Source organism: Dermacentor silvarum, chromosome 4 (genome assembly GCF_013339745.2).
Source record: "Dermacentor silvarum isolate Dsil-2018 chromosome 4, BIME_Dsil_1.4, whole genome shotgun sequence".
NCBI lineage: Eukaryota > Metazoa > Arthropoda > Arachnida > Ixodida > Ixodidae > Dermacentor > Dermacentor silvarum.
Window position 1 is genome coordinate 228,372,491 of NC_051157.2, and position 18,551 is coordinate 228,391,041.

An 18,551-nucleotide genomic window follows, 5' to 3' on the forward strand; every position below is an offset into this window, starting at 1 on the left:
TAGAACAATAATCTGGATATGTTTCTTTTTTTACACTTGCCTTGATATGCAATGAATGCACATTTGTTTTGAGCATTACCGTGTTCACAGCAAATGTGGCAGTGAGACTATTATTTGTGTAGCACTAGAAAAAAGATGATGAGCAACTAGGTATTCAAAATGTTTATTTTAGTAGAATGGCTTGATGGTAATATCAAAAGTCTATGTGCATGCACCAGCAGGAATGGATCATCATAAGAACACTAAATCGAAAAAAAAGGAATTCTGTTTTGGATTACTGCAGTTATACAAAGAGCCATGGAGCTCAACACAGTGATACCTCGAAGCCCTGTTAACAATGTGTCAGCTAGTACCTTGCATCTCTCTCTGCTGAAATATGTTTCGAAGGTTAGTGCCAGCTTTCTGAAACTGTGTAGCGATTGATCTTATAAGAGGTGAATATCCGCAAATATTTTTTTTCAGTCCGAGAGATGACTTTTTCTTGACTGCAACAGGCAGCCAACCGCATGACTGGGACGTATAATAGCTGGACAGATTGCAGCGCGCAGCAACCAAGCCCACAATATCTTGCGAGTAGCTGCAGAATGCAAGACCAGTAGGAACTGCACGAACGTTACCAAGTCCCCGCACACGTGCACTAAACTTACAACATCGCCATTGCCCGTAACCCGCGCACCTGTTCTATTTTACGCGTACCGCCCTTCTGTTTTTAGTAAAATTTCGCAGCGAGATGGCACTTCTCTGCTCCGCGTTATTCAATAAAACTATTGGCGCTGTTATCTGCGACGTTCCTCCGAAACATGTGTTGCTAACGGACAGCGAAACCAGTGCACGCCAACGCGGGCTTCTCCAATGGCGTAGTAATTTTTTCTTAGCGAACCAGGCAAATGCAATATGCCAAGTGTTGTGTTATTTAACAATGCGGAGCAACAAATGCGTCATGTACCGACATCGTCAAAACTGCAGCAAATAACGAAGCAGGCCGTGGTTGCAATACCTAAGAGCGGTGTCAATTTCACTTTTCATCAAGCCCAGAATCAAGAAAAACGGTGGCTGTATACAGCTCTATACCAATAAAGCATGTAAAGGAAAAAGAAATACATATTCACCTCGATAGGCAGGCCACAAGTTCGTGCAGGACGCAGTGGCTATTTGCTTGCCTTCAGGTATGACGGGTACACAAAGTGCCGAAAATTAAATATCGATGCTTGATTTTCTAGATGGTACTAAGTATACTTGTAACGAAGACGTACATTTAAGAACACAATATCATTCAAAATAGCGCAAGAAAGCTTGGTACTTGAGCTGTTTCAACTTCAAAAAGCCAAACAGGAAGCCGCCATGACACTTGTTTCAGGAAGTAGATGGCACCACCTTGTGGCGCTTCACGCTTTAGAAAACCGAAACCGAAACTGCCTTACTTTTGTTTCAGGAAGTAGTTGGCACCATCGTGTAGCGCTTCACGCAGTAAAAAACCGAAACTGCCTAACTTTTTTTTTTTAAAGCGCGTGAGAATATTTAGTTGGTTGTCGAAAATCCACCCAATATTTCTCCACGACGACAATAATCTGTCAGATAATCTGCCCATAGCTGACGAAACAGTCACAAGGACTTAAGTATTCATGTTGTATTAGATCGCTTAATTTTAACTTATAGGCGCGCCCAATGGAAGTAATCTCGATCTCAAGGAGCACTGACGACCGCGATCGAGAGCTAAATCTAAAGTGTGTGAACGCGGTATTACGGCATCGGTTGGCTCAGTGAAGGTGAACGTTCTAGGAGCGGAAATGCAAGAACAGTGAAGAATTCTGCCTCCACGTGAAATGCCGGGAGGGACGGGGATGGTTTAAAGTAAAAAATGTGGTTGATCCCTCTTATATAGGAATCGGTATAGAACACGAAAGTGAAACGTGTCTTCACAGAAGTAGTGTAATGTTTATTGCACATTGATATATAATGTCTATTGGTGTTTTGTGGCTAAAGCGCCCTTAGGCGTTGATGCACCCACGCTGACGCCTGGTGGCACGTCTCCTCCATCACGACTACCAACGTCGATGACCATGAGCAACCGTCGTGCATATGGAAGCTGCACTACGCTGCACACGCTAGCACAACGCGAAAGACGAAGCACGTAACTGACACACTAATACAACGCGCAAGACAAAGCACGTAACTGAATCGTCACCGAGTCAAATCAGCGCGTACAGCGCGTCGTAATTGCAGCCTCCGCGATCAACTTCAGAAACATTTTCAGAGCTAATTGCGGAGGCCACGCTCCGCTGTGCTGAGTACGGTGAACGCCACCTAGGTGGCGTTGGTAGTGCTTCTTGATGCCAGCGTCCCTTCGAATGCTGGCATCGAGGCGTCGTAGTGCTGAGACCACCGAAGCGCTCACTGTCGGTGCGCGTTAGTGTCATAATGCAGTACTTCTCTTTTATTGCGATAGCAATTATATGGACACTCAAAAGCAGATTTCTGCCGTCGGCGTCGCCGTAGCCGTCGCCGTCGCCGTCGCCGTGAGGTTCCGTATGACGTCATTTGGAGAAGAAATCGTCGCCGCGCGCCGAACGCTGTATGTGCGAGTGAAAGGGCGCGAGGGGCGCGTCTTTCACGGGGAGTGAACGCACGGCGGAGAACAAACGCGCGTTCCGCGCCGTGCTCGCTTAAGGGCTGCAGAAGTAGGCGTCTCTTTTCTCCTTTACAATCACCATATATGTAGAGCAAACGCACCTTCTTCCGACGCGCGAGAAGCCGTGGGGGAGGGGGAGGGAAGGGAGGCGACGTTTAGCTGCGGCACCAAGTGCCTATTTATATCACAGGCTCCGGCAACAGTCACCAACGCCGCACGCATTTTGAGCGAACGCGGGCAAAACGCCGATGGCGTCGACAACAGTTCTGCGTGTTGCCGATGCTGCTGCATGTCCAAGTTTATACAGCTGATAAAGCTAATATCATTACTCCGTATAGCTCTCTATAAGTTTGCTATCGCAATTGATGCTTCGCCTTTCAGGTGAAACTGCGACCACTTTTTCTGCTCGTAGGCGGCGGCACCGCCACGAGCAAGAGCGCGGGTACACGGAGGAGTGTTAGATATATAAGGCGCGTCTGTGTAGCTCTCTGCAAATGCGTTTGTGGCGCAGTGGGTTAAACGCTCGGCGATCTATCGTCGCGGACCGAGAGGTCGTGGGTTCGATTTCCAAATTTTGCATGTTTGTGGAACTTTTTCTTCTGGTTTCTTTCTTTGTATTATGTTCGTGTACATTGTAAGCTGACGTATTTCCGTGACGGAAATACGTCAGTGAAGTCTTGGTGGACCCCGGCATAAAACACTTTCGTGTTAAAAGTAAAGACATGTACATGTCACTGTCGAGCCTTTGTACGAAGCGAAACCGCCCTTGGCCGCAGACAGCGCAGCTGCTGTAGCGCCCACGGCGAGGACTATACGTGGGACGACAGACGCTCCAATAGCTCGCCGCGCTCCCTGCGCAGGCATGAACGGCACGGACACGGCTAAATTTGCAGTCTCCAGGATAGCGCACGGAGACAGCTCACTAGCCAGAGATCATATTCTAGCACCAGCTCGCCGTGACGTCTAGTAGTAGTAGTAGTAGTAGTAGTAAACATTATTTAGAAAAAAAATTGTGCGATGAACTGGACCCCTCAGTCCAGGCGCCCGCTGGTTCTGGCGCAGCTACACTTCCGAAGCTTCAGAAGACCCTAATACCCCTGTCACACGAGAAGCTTTAATCTCATTTCTATCTAATGACATTCGATACATCAAATGACATTAGGTACCTTGCGCTGCTACACGGCAGAAAATAATGTCATTTGTAGACGATGGCAATGGCGATGCAGTGAACACTAGAATGATCAAGAAAGTCGCAACATGTGTAAAAAAACATGTTGATATATATATCAGGTTTAATGAAATTTGATTTTAGCGTGATAGCAACAACATGCAATTAACATTATGAGGTTTTCTACATATTTAAGAAAAACTCACACATACGCAGTCGAGACAAGACCGCAGCCACGTAGGAATCCAATATTTGGTCAACGAGCAATATGTCTGACATGGCGGAGTGCGACGACGCTGCTGAAAGTTCTCCCGCCGATCGGATGAGACGCATTCTTGCAGCTTATTTCTGCTTTCGTGCAAGGCGCATCAATGAGGAAAGACTGCTGGACATTCAGATAGAAGAACAGGAAAGTGAGTCGCGTGATATTGAAGAGCGGCTGCAGGCCAGTGCCTTTACAGTTGCTGCAGTAATGGCAGCATCATTCAGCGTTCATAGAGAACGATGGAGCTTCCAGCGAAATGAGCGCTGGTTTGAAGACACCATGCCTCATCTAGGGGAATATCACTTCAAGCAAGCGTTCCGGGTGTCACCGACAACATTTAGATACCTGGTAGAATCCTGCAGGGTTTCTTTGGAGCGCCAGACAACGAACATGAGGAAAGCGATCTCCGTGAAGAAGAGGGTGGCCGTAGGCTTGTACCGGCTGTGCTCAAGTGCCGAAGACAGGACCATTGCGGACCTTTTTGGCATTGGAAGGTCCACTGTGAATACCATATTCAGAGAATTCTGTAAAACGGTAATCGACCGGCTCGAAGCCGAATGGATACGAATGGTGGGCCGAAGGGAGTTGGAGGAACATATGAGAGAGTGCTTTGCTGTGAACGGTTTCCCGCAGGTTGTGGGCGCACTCGACGGCTGCCATTTCGGTATATCGCCGCCAAAGGAGAACGCAGCCGACTACCACAACTATAAAGGATGGTAGGTGCTTTTGTCTTTGTCAACTCTAACCATTTATATTCCGTTCAGTTGTGCCTATTGTGTGAAATGTTATGCTGCCCTAACTATGACAAGCCTCCGTGTCTAAACGTTGGCTGCAGTGGCATCACGTGTTGAACGATTTCTAAGCTGTGCAGTAGTGTGCTCCGCAATGTGCTAGAACTGCTACAATTTTAACTGTTGAGGTGATCTGTGTCATGTGAAACGTGAATGGGTTCACTATAGTTTCACATGCTTGTTAAGAGCTAATAACTGCACAGAATATTTGTTCTTGAAATTTCTAAGGGAAACGCATACATTACGCTGATAAGGAAATGTTACCCTCTTAACGTTACATAGCATGTTTTTTTTTCGCAGGTACAGCGTAATACTGCTGGCAGTCGTCGACCATCGGTACCGTTTCAGGTACATAAATGTGGGGGCACCTGGTAGGTGTCATGACGCATATGTCTATGGGCGATCACGGCTGTGCGAATTGATAGAAAGTGGCCTCCTAGAGTCTCCAGCAGCCATTATAGAAAATTACAGTGTCAAGCCTGTTATTCTTTGTGACCAGGCCTTCCCGCTGACACAACATTTGATGAAGCCCTATCCATCTGCTTCACCTGGGACCACCGAAGCTGTCTTCAATTATAATTTGTCGAAAACAAGACGGATTGTTGAAAATACCTTTGGCAGGTTGAAGGCACGATTTCGCTTCACAATGAAGCGGATGGAGTGCAAGCTTCCAAACGCTAAACAGGCTGTCAGGACATCGTGCATTCTGCACAACATCTGCGAGTCTTTCAAGGACACCGTGGAGCAACACTGGGAGCAAGATGTGCAGGCCTTTCAGGCAGTGTACCAGCAACCATCCCACAACACCAGCGTGTCAACAGCACAAGCGCAAGAAGTGAGAGCAGCACTCGCAAAGTACTTTTGGAACCGAGCTCAACAGAACACACTGCTGTCGTGATTTAAATTTTACACAAAGAGTGCAGTCGACCTACATATTACTATATTTATGTGGGCAAGTGTGCATGTATTTTCCCTTTTTCATCCTTCCATTATGTTCAGGTCAATGCTAAATTGTTCTGTGGGTACAAGGAAACCACATCGAAACAGTGTAAAAACATTTATTCACAAAGATTGTGGCTACAACTTTTTGCCTATGTCCCTCAGTACAGAAATCAATTCTTGCTCTCTTTTGCCCAACTCTTCTTGAAGGAGTAGTTGCCGCCTGTGCAGCTCATACTCCCTGCCTCGAGACGTTTGTAATGAGCAACGCGTTTGTCTTTGTTCGTCATTGTGATCTGCTTTAGCAGTATTGCATGGTCTGATCTGTTCTGTCGGTGCAAGGAAGCACATCATAACAGTTCTTTATTCAGAACAATTGTGGCTACAACTTTTTTCCAATGTCTCTCAGTAAAGAAATCAACTCCTGTTCTCTTTTGCCCAACTCTTCTTGAAGGAGTAGTTGCCGCCTGTGCAGCTCGTACTCCCTGCCTCGAGACGTTTGTAATGAGCAACGTGTTTGTCTTTGTTCGTCATTGTGATCTGCTTTAGCAGTATTGCATGGTCTGATCTGTTCTGTCGGTGCAAGGAAGCACATCATAACAGTTCTTTATTCAGAACAATTGTGGCGACAACTTTTTTCCAATGTCTCTCAGTAAAGAAATCAACTCCTGTTCTCTTTTGCCCAACTCTTCTTGAAGGAGTAGTTGCCGCCTGCGCAGCTCGTACTCCCTGCCTCGAGACCTTTGTAATGAGCAACGCGTTTGTCGTCGTCCGTCATTGTGATCTGCTTTAGCAGTATTGCATGGTCTGATCTGTTCTGTGGGTGCAAGGAACCACATCGTAAGTGTTGAAACGTCTTTATTTACAAGATTACAACTTTTTTCCAATGTCTCTTAGGACAGAAATCAGCTCCTGTTCTCTCTTCCCAGATTCTTCTTGAAGAAGGAGTTGCCGCCTGCGCAGCTCATGTTCCCTCGCTTTCGATCTTTCAAATGCGTAACGCATTTGCCTCTGCTCTTCAATTATCTGCTTCAGCAGAATCGCATGGCCTGATGGGGTTTTTTTCTTTAAGCCCGCAAGTTGGCCTTGCACATTTTGTACCTCCGCCTCGTTGCTGGGCGCCGTTGGTGTTGGGGGTGTATTTTCTTCTGCACATGGTGACGGCGGCACATCAAACATGTCGTCCATATCTGGAGGAGGCTCCGGCTGATCATCTGCTGCCGGGGCGCCCACCTCCATTTGACGGATAATCTGTAACACATTATACAGGCAAAGCATAAGCCTCTAGAACTTGCACTGTAAACTTCAAGCATGTACAGCAATTGAGTGTGCACTATACAAGACTGCCTGTGACAATGCTACAAATATACTGTGAATGTCTGCATTGACGCATTGATGTGCGTTTTTCTCACCTGCTCAACAGTTGCGTCATCACTGCATTCACTTTCGCACACCAGTGTTGCGTCGTTGATCGGCAAGGTTCCCAAAAATTTGTGTAGTTCCCAATAAAAGGGCCACCGAATGCAGCCCGAGCCGGTCCTTTTGTTTTTGTTGATCTCTCTGAAAGTAAAATGATTATTTTATAGTGATGTTGCTAACCACAATAAAATGATGCTTCTAATGTGAACAAATTTTAAAAATTAAATTATGGGGTTTTACGTGCCAAAACCACGATCTGATTATGAGGCACGCCGTAGTGGGGCCTCCGGAAATTTGGACCACCTGGGGTTCTTTAACGAGCTCAAAGATTGCCTAAGTACACGGGTGTTTTCGCATTTCGCCGCCATCGATAATGTGAACAAATGTATCATGCTAAACACACAATTGTAGGGCGAGACACCGCATAGCGCTCTCTAATTGGAAGCGGGATGCTCCGCTGTAGCAATGCTGCATTTTTGTTAGCCACGCTAGCGACGTGCGTGAGTTAGGGCAGTACCACGTGTTCTTGTGGTAACGCATCTGATCGCTTCGACGAGTTTTGCAGCGTACCTCTGAACAGCGCGTAACAGCCTGCCCAAAGGCCGAACTTCATTTAAACCCACAAGACTCAACGCCACGGTAAATTCGCAGATCGCCCAACCTGTGCACGTCTAACAAAATACGCTGGCTGCGTTGCTTACAACCGACGAAACGCGCATCGCCGTCTTGTAGCGTTCCGTCGTAAAGCACGCACGCACGCTGCCCATCGATTTGCATTACAAAATATGCTGTACCGATCTCGAATAACGATGGCAAGTCGCACGTTAACAGTCCTTAACACGCTAGCACAAAGCATGGAAACCGTCGGTTCGTTGTCGGGGTCACACGAGAGTATATATGTTTAAAAGTAGTAGTGCACTCACCTGTACTTATTTGCGAGATTTTCGATCTTGCTTTTTATTTCTTTTAGTGTCTTGTCAATGCCGGCTGCTCGCAACTTTTCCAAAATAGCGGCATACACCTTTGCATTCCGTTTTGCCCGCCGCAAGTCGCCGATGTGGTCCTCCCAAATCCTTATTAAAGTGAACGTCTCCGCTTCCGTCCAACGGGCCCTTTCTTTTCCTTTGGAAGCTTCAGGCTGCGTTGAGGTCATCGTTTCTGCGCCGGCTGACAGCTCGCTAGCTGCTTCGATCACCTTCAGGCTTCAACTCAGCACAGTCAAACATGGCCGGCAACGCTCTCGACAATATTGCTGGGAACGAGAATACTCAAACTATTTGAGAACGAATAAGTTGAATCGTTTGGTAAAAAATTAAACAATACACTTAAAAATAAAAACATATTAATGACTACAATGAGTTATTAACTTTTAATAGAAAATTTCATCGCAGCCACTCTTCGGCGAGAGTACTCATTCGCGACAGGAACCCATTCGAATGAGTTCAGTGAACTCATTCGTTTACAGAAGTCATTTTCGTTCAATGACATTATATGTTCCCGTGTGGCAGCCAACTAACCACATTAAATGTAAATGTCATTAGGTGCAAATGACATTAAACCTTCTCGTGTGACAGGGGTATAACACAGGTAACTCAGCTCATTAGGTGTATAACCACTCAAAGAAGAGGACTTAAAGAGCAAGAAACCGTCCAAATTATCCAAGCACTCCTTATAAGCCAGATAACATATGGCACCCCGTATATACTCCTCAAGAAAGCTGAAATTGAAAAACTCAGCATCGTTTTATAAGGGCAATCAAGAGCGCACTAGGACTTCCCAGTACGACCTCAACCACAACACTACTCAAACTTGGCCTCCATAACACCTGGGAAGAAATGAGTGAAGTGCACAGGGCCAGCCAGCTGGAACGCCTTAAGATGACTCAAACAGGAAGAGCAGTACTTCGCAAACTCGCATACAGCGAAAACTTTATAGCAGACTCAGATGTGAAAGCCCGATTGCCGCCACTTCTCCGTGACTCTATCTCAGTCGCTCCAATACCTCGAAACATGCATGCAACACACCACAAAGACAGAAGACAAGCAAGAGTTCAAGCGCTAAGCAAGAAATACTCAAGGAACCCCAACACGAGGTATACAGATGCGGCAAAATACCCAGGTAGAAGAGCTTACGCAATTACCGTGACCAACAACGAAGGAAATGAGCTAGTCGCTGCCACCATACCGGCCAGAAATCCAGAAACGGAGGAGGAAGTGGCCATCATCCTTGGCATCTCCACATGCAAGGACACAGCAATCATCTTGAGCCACTCGCAAACGGCATGTAGAAACTTACAGAAAGGTCGAATCTCTGCCGCAGCCGTGAAAATTCTAAAAGAGCTACCAAGACGCCAAGACCTACCCGAAACCTACGTCGTATGGACCCCAGGCCACGAAGACCTGGCAGGAAACGAAGCAGCACATGCTGTCTCCCGAGAGCATACCAGCCGGGATTTTCTGCCGCACAGGATCTGGAAATCGACGAGGGTGGAGGAGATTCCCATCAACTACGCCGTAATACTGCAACATTGCCGACTCAAAAGAAGACAATATTCTTTACCACATCCAAAATTAAGAAAGGAAAAAGCCACCGCCCTCCGCAGACTACAAACAAATACATATGTCCATGGAATTATCATGCACCGGATGCACCCCACTAAAGCCTCATACCTATGTCAATATTATGATGTACCAGACACCCTCCAACACATGGTGTTGGTGTGCCGACACCGCGAGAAAAACAGCCAAGACGATGCCTCATAACCGATACAAGCTACTGAAGAAACGTGGGAGGCAATGTTAACGGCACAGAGCCTGGAGGATCAGTGAAGTCTGGTGGACCGGGCCCGGGCTGCGGCATTAGCCAACGGCTTTCTGGACTGAGAGAGCCGACCACCTAGGGCGAAGAAAGAAAACTTTCTCACTGTTTCTAACAATAAACGTTCGTTCCTCCTCCTCCTCCTGCTTATAGCAAGGGATTCGAGCTACTGCTTTCAAATCCAGATCCAGTTTCCTTGGCAATGATAGAAGCCTTGTCTCGTCAGTGGCATATTCAGGTTGCCACGTGCTCCGCAAGTGCATTGGAAACGACATTGTTTCTTCACTTCTGATTCACTTCTAATTCATCTCTTTGACATAGATTTCTTGCTTCAAGCGCTTTCAGAGACTGCTTTCGCTCATGTAAAGCTAGTCGCGATTTGCGCAGGCTGTTCTGTATACAATGCTTGGAACATACCTTCTGCATCTTCACATCTGCCTGTTCATGCTGCAACTAGTGGGCCGAAACAGGGGATATTGACTTCATAGGGTTTCAGAACAATTGCGATGGCCTTGCTCACTCAAGGGACATAGGCGAGGGTCGTGCGAGCTCGAGAGCGCGTGTGGCCGGCAGTGTGGCAGGCTTCAACGATATTTCATGGAACGAATGAAAATTTCCAGTTATGCTCACTCGGATGTAATCTGTGCAAGTCGTTGTCAGAAGTCTGGTCTTCAGGATTAAAGCAAAAATCTTACAGCCATCCCTGCAAATTTGCTCTAATCAGGATGCTGAGGGCAGAGGCGTATCAGGTGGAGGGAGGCGGGGGGCTGACCGGGCTTCCGCCCCCCTTCCAATTTTTTTTCTTTTTTTATGGCCGGCCCCCTGCCCTATTTTGTGCCTGGCACGTCTCCTATTAACAAAGGCGCGTATCCTTCGAACGTGTGGCTATTATGGGCATTCGTGTCTCAACGCTTCTCCGACGCCTAGGAGCTTAAAAGAACATAGCATTGCAGTCAAGAAGATAGCGGTGCTTTAGCTCCCCCACCCCCAACCCCGAAAAAAAGGCTAGATAGTGATAGATGCATTAAATAAAAAATGTGGTTGATCCCTCTTATATAGGAATCGGTATAGAACACGAAAGTGAAACGTGTCTTCACAGAAGTAGTGTAATGTTTATTGCACATTGATATATAATGTCTATTGGTGTTTTGTGGCTAAAGCGCCCTTAGGCGTTGATGCACCCACGCTGACGCCTGGTGGCACGTCTCCTCCATCACGACTACCAACGTCGATGACCATGAGCAACCGTCGTGCATATGGAAGCTGCACTACGCTGCACACGCTAGCACAACGCGAAAGACGAAGCACGTAACTGACACACTAATACAACGCGCAAGACAAAGCACGTAACTGAATCGTCACCGAGTCAAATCAGCGCGTACAGCGCGTTGTAATTGCAGCCTCCGCGATCAACTTCAGAAACATTTTCAGAGCTAATTTCGGAGGCCACGCTCCGCTGTGCTGAGTACGGTGAACGCCACCTAGGTGGCGTTGGTAGTGCTTCTTGATGCCAGCGTCCCTTCGAATGCTGGCATCGAGGCGTCGTAGTGCTGAGACCACCGAAGCGTTCACTGTCGGTGCGCGTTAGTGTCATAATGCAGTACTTCTCTTTTCTGCTCGTAGGCGGCGGCACCGCCCCGAGCAAGAGCGCGGGTACACGGAGGAGTGTTAGATATATAAGGCGCGTCTGTGTAGCTCTCTGCAAATGCGTTTGTGGCGCAATGGGTTAAACGCTCGGCGATCTATCGTCGCGGACCGAGAGGTCGTGGGTTCGATTTCCAAATTTTGCATGTTTGTGGAACTTTTTCTTCTGGTTTCTTTCTTTGTATTATGTTCGTGTACATTGTAAGAACGTCATTCCGTATTTCCGTATGACGTATTTCCGTGACGGAAATACGGATAACGTGTGGAGACTTCACTGACGTATTTCCGTGACGGAAATACGTCAGTGAAGTCTTGGTGGACCCCGGCATAAAACACCTTCGTGTTAAAATATCCGGGCTACGTGCATGGCTCAAAGTATGTCGCGAACTATGTGGGTGCGGTTACCCCGGAAGTGTTTCATTCGTTGCGTAGAACATCGTTCAGGTTGCCCAGTGAGAGCTTGCTCGGATGTGCGACGTGAGAGAGTCGCGCATCCCCACATCCCCCCCCCACCTTAAATCACTGCACATACTCCGGCAAAACATGTCACACGGTCTATCAACGCGCGCGTCGCGACCAAAAGTTAGCACATGTGACAGTGGCCGCGCCGAGGAAATATCCACACGTTATCCACAATATGCGAGCCGACATTGTCTCTGGGGTTCACCGCTGGCGTCCGTTGGTCACAGCGCCAGCTCTGCAGATTCGACGGCACGACTCCAGCCCAGGACTCCGGAAACGGCGACGCAGAAGTCGGCACGAGCAAGCGTCGCTCGCGCCGAAGCGCCCTGCTGGCGACAGCCGCAGTAGCCGTCGGTGACTGCCGGCTCTTTTCCCAGCCGCCGAGGGTAGCGAGCCGGACACAGGCGGCCGCCGAAATCGCTGTGCCGAACTGGCCACAGGCATCTTCATCGCCTGGGGTAGCTCGATTGTAGTCCGGGGCAGCAGCGCTGACGATGTGCAGGTGACAGCAAAGCAGGGGTGACTCCGCTCACGCTGCGTACACTCAACGCAGTCGACAAACACTAAAGTAGTCCAAGGGAGAGGAATTCGGCATACGCATCGCCCACGTGGCACGATGTTCAATTCAGCTAGAAAAATTTTGAGCGGCATTTCAGATGCCAAGTTAACGTGAACAAAGCTTACTTTCTTGAGTCGAACGAGTAATTTCAATTTATGCGAGGAGAGCTAATGAGGGAAGCAATGTGCGACACCTCAACACCACGGTCCACCAGGTTGTATCCCTCAACGTGCGACAGGCGGCTTTGTAAAGCCTTAGGCCTAATGCGTTGCTACTTTGACGACAACCTGTATAAGAAAAATCCCCTAAAATGGGCACAACAGGCAGCCGCGCTGAGACATTAGATCTGCGAGGTGGTCTTACCCCGCTCGGTGCACACAGAATATCCGAGTTAATTGACGGCGCCCACCGTACGTCCCAGACGGTGTCGGAGCGCCCGGTGCCAGGCCGCAATACCATGTCAGCCCGTAGCGGCACCCGTGGCCCGCGGCCACACGGCTCCCTGAGCCGCGACTTCCGAAGTCAAAGAGATAGAAGAAGCTATTTAGATAAGAAATTCGGACCACCCACGAGGCTTCCGTACTCACTCGCTTCAGGCTTGCCAATGCTCCGCGGGCGCTAGGCCTCGCTCTCCCAGGATGACCACATGGCTCTCGTACCGACGAGTGTACTTCAACAAAACACTCGCGAAAAGGCTTACCATGTTGAAAAGTTAAAACACGCTACAGCAACCGTCACCTCGCTCAAAAAAGCACGCCGCCGACACTAGCGATCAAAAGCCACGCTAGCACTACGCTTCGGCTGAAACAAAGGCCGTCTCGAACCGAGCAAAACTTAAAATTGTCGTCCGATGCCCCACGAGGCCCCACGTTGGGCGCCAGATGGGGGGTCTCACAGATGCTCTTGGGACAAAGGAACGACAATACAGTAGTGCAAACAATCAAAAGGGCATTTACTGCATCTTTCATACACTAATGCACGCTATCCAAATTACTATGCATAGAAAATTCACATGGGCGCGCGACAAATCAAGAAGTCCGACTCACCGCGACCGGATACGTTCGCCCCGTGCTACGACACCATCGCCTAGTCGTTCACGTGTACGGTCACGAGAACGGTGGCGTGTTCGGTGTTCGTCCATACCGGTCCCTCGCGAGACGGTCTCGCGAAGCGTGGATGGGCGCACGCGCGGGACGTCCGCATCGCTCACCGATCCCAACCCGAACAGGATGCGCCTTCAACCTTTTTCGCCCAAGTCACCCCGCCGTTCGGTGGCGTTAGCATCGCGACACTCGCGCCATCTCTCGCAATGCGCCGCAACCACCACGACCGCCGCCGGCGCTTAGCCACGCGGTGAAGCCGGATTACAGTAGACGCGCGAGAGTCCCGCATCCCTACAGGACAAGGCTGTCGTTATCGCCAAGAATCCGGATTTCACGGTAGTGTCTCGGGAGGGCTTGCTACCGAGGCTACGAATAAGCCGGAATCGCAGCGATGGCATTATTGCATCTGCATACGGAAGATGCCTAGGTCGGATTTCTAACAGTTACTGTTTCCAAACAAGGCTGCGGTATAAATGAGTGGTAACTTTCATCAGTCATATGCAATATAATCTTTTTATAGCGAAGTTGAAGGGGGAGCCAAAATTACGTCATTGTATTCATTACTGCCGTTCACTGCAATATGTGCGCGATGTCGCGCACAAATTTAAACTTGTATAGAAGAAGACGGCTTTTCGGCCAGCAGAAGTACTACATGGCCACGTGCTCGTTGAACTTCTAATAGAACAGCAAAAGAAACTTCGGCGTCCTTAACACACCACTTCTTTGCATCTGACACGATTGCCTTTACGATAGCTGCCTTCTATTTCAATGTGATCTTTCGTTACCGCATTTAGTTGGGTCGTCTCTAGCATCGCGAAACCGGTGACGCGGTTGAATAGGTTGCACGCTGCGAACCCAACAATGTTTGTCGTGTGCGAGCAGCACGTGGTACACACAGGTAGGCGTGGTTTCTGAAATTGCACCAGTGCAATCTCCGAGGCTACGCCTATAGCTGCACTGCGCGCTGCCGCAATGAGAGAAATTGCGATGGCGATCTAGAGTCTGCTTACACGCAACTACGCGTAGTGGGGACAAGGACCAGTGTTCGACGGTGGATTCAAGGCAAATACCAAAAATTTTAAACATTGGCACCGAATGTGTGCTCTACCCTGCGGAAAGCAAAAGCGAGCCTGCAAGGGTCGGGCATTTCTTGTTTCGGAGAAAACTCAAGTTTGGTTTATCTATTGGCAGGATCATTTTACTTCGTTGAAACGAGGTTATAAAAACATGGATATCTTCGGGGATCTCAGTGGAAATGTCATTTTGTTGTATGCAATAATTTGTGATATCAAGTTTCATTGTAACGAAGTTTCACTGTAACATATTTGTTAATCTTTTGTCTTACCTTTGTGGGGATGCGCGACTCTCACGCGTCCCCTGATGTTGTTTTCCCCGCATGTCTCCTGTAGTCCGGCTTCTCTGCGTGGCTAAGCCCGGCGGTGGTTGCGGCGCGTTGCGAGAGATGGCGCTAGTGTCGCGATGCTAACGCGGGGTCACTTGGCAGAAAAAGGTAGGGTTGCCAGATTGGGCTATTAATAGCCAAATTGGGCTACTTTTTACGCGGCTTGGCGTCGAAAATTCCGACTTGGCTACATGGCTATATTTGGGCTATTTTTGTATTAAGGACTTCCGGGTCCCGGGGACCACGTCAGCACTGACAAAATTGGGGACGCCGGTTTATGAAAACCCAGAGCTCATTGCTGCTAAAACGTTATGTAGGCAAGTCTTTGTTTTTAGGCAATGTCGGCGCTGAGTGGATGGCGTTAAGTCATCGCTGCCCTGTTTACACGTCTTTCCAGGCTAAGCTCTCTTTCTGTTTTGGTTTCGGCGCAATCTGCTGCCGCTTCACGCGTGGTTCAGTAAGAAAACCGTTGTCAAAACTAGGCATGGGCAAGTGGGCGAAATACAGCCGTGCATATAAGAAGGAATGGGAGAAGGAACCCTCTTTCAAAGGTAAATTTTACTTTGTGCGCATATTTGGTTTTAAAAGCGTCTGGTGGTGCGTTGTTTCGGAATGGAGTAAGAAACTCGGCAAATTTATTACTCTATTACAAAATGTCCGAAATTCATTTCGCATTCGAAGGCAACTATTGCACCTGCGAAGCATATAAAACCATTCAAAATTTAAAATATTGCAATTGAGAATGAGGATGTTTTAAGGTAGGGTCAACGTCTTGCGTGAGGCTCCCACATGATCACGAACTCCGGCACAGGCACGAGCGCACTGTCGCACTTCGTACTTGCGGTGGATGCACTTTGTACTCGCTCGTCGTATGCCGTTATCTCAAGATCGGTAGCCACGGTACGGTGCGCGTGGAGGACCACTGCCGTTCCGTTCCCTCTTGCCCTTCTATAGTCTTTGGAAACACACAGATATTGCCGGCCCACCGGCTTTATTAAAGAAAGGATAATTGAATGCGCTATAGGATATTATTGCGATAGCAATTATATGGACACTTCTACCGGATTTCTGCCGTCGCCGTCGCCGTGAGGTTCCCTATAGATAAAATCTTCGCCGTGCGCCGTATGCCCGAGCGGAAGCGTGCGGGGACGCGCGCTATCACGGAGAGCGAACGCACTCAATCACCCACGCGCAAGCAAGGAAGCGGGAAGCCAGCGCCGGAGGGAGCGCGGGGGGGGGGGGGGGGCGCACTTCTACGCTGCCAACGACCGCGCTCGTCGCTCGTTCGCACCGTCTCTTATCTCCACACGGCTCTGACCTTTATGCGCCGTGCATTCGCCGCTCAGTTTCCGTTGAAGCGATAGACCGCACGTACCTTCGCCCGTTGCGTCGTATGGGCTCGCTGCCAGCGTTTTCACAGTCGTTGTCTGCAGTCATTCAGTGTGATCTATTCATGTTTGTTTGTGCGCGCTCACACCACGCTTGTTCATTCAGTTAGTAATAGTCGGGCCACATTTTCCAACGCACGCTACACATGCAATGCTGCCCGGATCGGCAGTGCAGCGCTACAGGTGTGTCCCTTCGCACTCGCAGCCCACGGGAAGCGCTTCTCATCAACCCCACCGTTTCACACGCGCCTTCTCGTGGTCATCGAGTCTCTCAAGTCGGTCTACTTACGCCGCAGCACACTTGCTTACTTAATCAGCTCATGTTTACTACAATTCATATTGCTACCAAAGCCGCTCACCTTACTTCGTATGACATTGCTGTGTTGCTATCGCATTCATTGCTTCGCCCTTGGGGCGAAACTGTGACATGAAATCGCATGAACGCACAGGCGGCGCTCTTGCGCGTATCATTGCATCTCCTATAAAATATGTGTATCATCTCTAATGTCTTAGCTCACATTATCAATAAAATATTTGAATCCGGAATTTTCCCTAGCAAACTTAAAATAGTCAGAGTTTGCCCGATTCATAAAGGTGGCGCCGACCATAGTGTAAACTATTACCGACCTATATCAATACTACCTCTTCTGTCGAGACTTTTGGAAACTGTTCTAAATTCGTGGCTGGAGGGTTTCTTAAGGAAATATGCGATTATCAGTACGGCAAAATATGGATTTAAAAAAATTCATGTGAGGATGCGCTTCTAAACATAACACAATACTGCAAAATATTGAAAAATATTGAAAAACGTTTATACGCGGTAGGTTTATTTCTGGACCTGCGTAAGGAGTTGACAGTGTAAATCATGTTATGCTTCCGTCCAAACTTTATGACTACAGTATACGTGGTATGGCATTAGATCTGATGAGGAGTTCCTTAACTGATTATTATCAGTGTGTTTCAATTAATCAGGCGACTTCCTCACTTCTCAAAATACAGACTGGCGTACCACAGGGATCTATACTTGGTCCTACATTATTTAACCTTTATACTAATGACCTTCCAAGCATTTCTTCCTCACCTAATATCATAATGTTTGCGGATGACCCCAATCTTTTCTTTGCAACTTATTGCCTGCAATGCATAGAAAAAGAAATGAATGATTACTTGCATTTATTATCTGAATGGCTGTACATAAACAAACTTCAATTGAATGTCAACAAAACTAAATATATCATATTTAAACCAATAAATAAGCCATTGCCTGTTACTATTGTTACGGGGAGAATATATATACAATGATTATATTTACAGGGTAAGGCGCACAACGCTGCAGCAATCGTTCAGGAGAGCGCGTGCACACCAGAAAGCCACGCCGTCATCGTCCAAGCACCGACCACAGCATCGCCGCTCGTGACAATATCAATGTTATATTTCAAGCAAAGAGGCTTGAACAAGTAACAACGCAAAAGTTTTGGGGAGTATGGTTTCAGGAGAACTTTGCTTGGGGCAATCATGTCAACAAGCTGAGCAACGATCTTAGTAAAGTAGTAGGCTGTATATATAAAATTGGTGATATAATACCATTATGGCTAAAGAAAGCAATGTATTATGCCCTTTTTTACTCGAAGCAAACTTATTGTACCTTGATATGGAGAACGACGGCAAAAAAGTATGAGAAGTTATTAAACTTGCAAAAATGAGTAGTCCGAATTTTTGGAAACTACCATGGTGAGCTGCGAGACTTACCCACACTGAATCTTTTTAACAAACATTCACTAATCCGAGCAAATCAAGTTTTCTATTATAGATTACTCTTACATATAAAAAAACACAGACTACATGTTGTCAGCCTACCCATTTCTCCTCCTCTATACCCATTACACAATAAAATCAGAACAACACCATTTACGCGTACAAACTATGGACGTCAGGATCTGAACTATCAAATACCTAAGCTACTAA

At 47.7% G+C, this 18,551-nt stretch overlaps 2 protein-coding genes across 2 annotated transcripts; one reads left to right on the plus strand and one right to left on the minus strand.

Moving 5' to 3' along the window:
* The first annotated feature begins 3,723 nt into the window (after positions 1-3,723).
* On the plus strand, positions 3,724-5,919 carry LOC125945163 (uncharacterized). The gene is made up of 2 exons (XM_049666773.1): positions 3,724-4,778; positions 5,154-5,919. Exons 1-2 carry the CDS (start codon positions 4,066-4,068, stop codon positions 5,749-5,751), a joined length of 1,311 nt encoding a protein of 436 aa, XP_049522730.1. The 5' UTR covers positions 3,724-4,065; the 3' UTR covers positions 5,752-5,919.
* A 743-nt stretch (positions 5,920-6,662) lies between these two features.
* LOC125945165 (myb/SANT-like DNA-binding domain-containing protein 1) lies at positions 6,663-8,788 on the minus strand. Its single transcript, XM_049666776.1, has 3 exons — positions 8,135-8,788; positions 7,205-7,352; positions 6,663-7,043 (listed from the first exon to the last, which is right to left on the minus strand). Exons 1-3 carry the CDS (start codon positions 8,362-8,364, stop codon positions 6,663-6,665), a joined length of 759 nt encoding a protein of 252 aa, XP_049522733.1. The 5' UTR covers positions 8,365-8,788.
* Positions 8,789-18,551: the final 9,763 nt, after the last annotated feature.

Bases quoted from the DNA above. Each gene is read 5' to 3' on its own strand.
- LOC125945163 (XM_049666773.1), top strand. From the start codon at position 4,066: ATGTCTGACATGGCGGAGTGCGACGACGCTGCTGAAAGTTCTCCCGCC. The intron at 4,779-5,153 runs GTAGGTGCTTTT...TTTTTTTCGCAG, and splicing joins TACCACAACTATAAAGGATG to GTACAGCGTAATACTGCTGG.
- LOC125945165 (XM_049666776.1), bottom strand. From the start codon at position 8,364: ATGACCTCAACGCAGCCTGAAGCTTCCAAAGGAAAAGAAAGGGCCCGT. The intron at 7,353-8,134 runs GTGAGTGCACTA...TTTTACTTTCAG, and splicing joins AATCTCGCAAATAAGTACAG to AGAGATCAACAAAAACAAAA. The intron at 7,044-7,204 runs GTGAGAAAAACG...AATGTGTTACAG, and splicing joins ATGACGCAACTGTTGAGCAG to ATTATCCGTCAAATGGAGGT.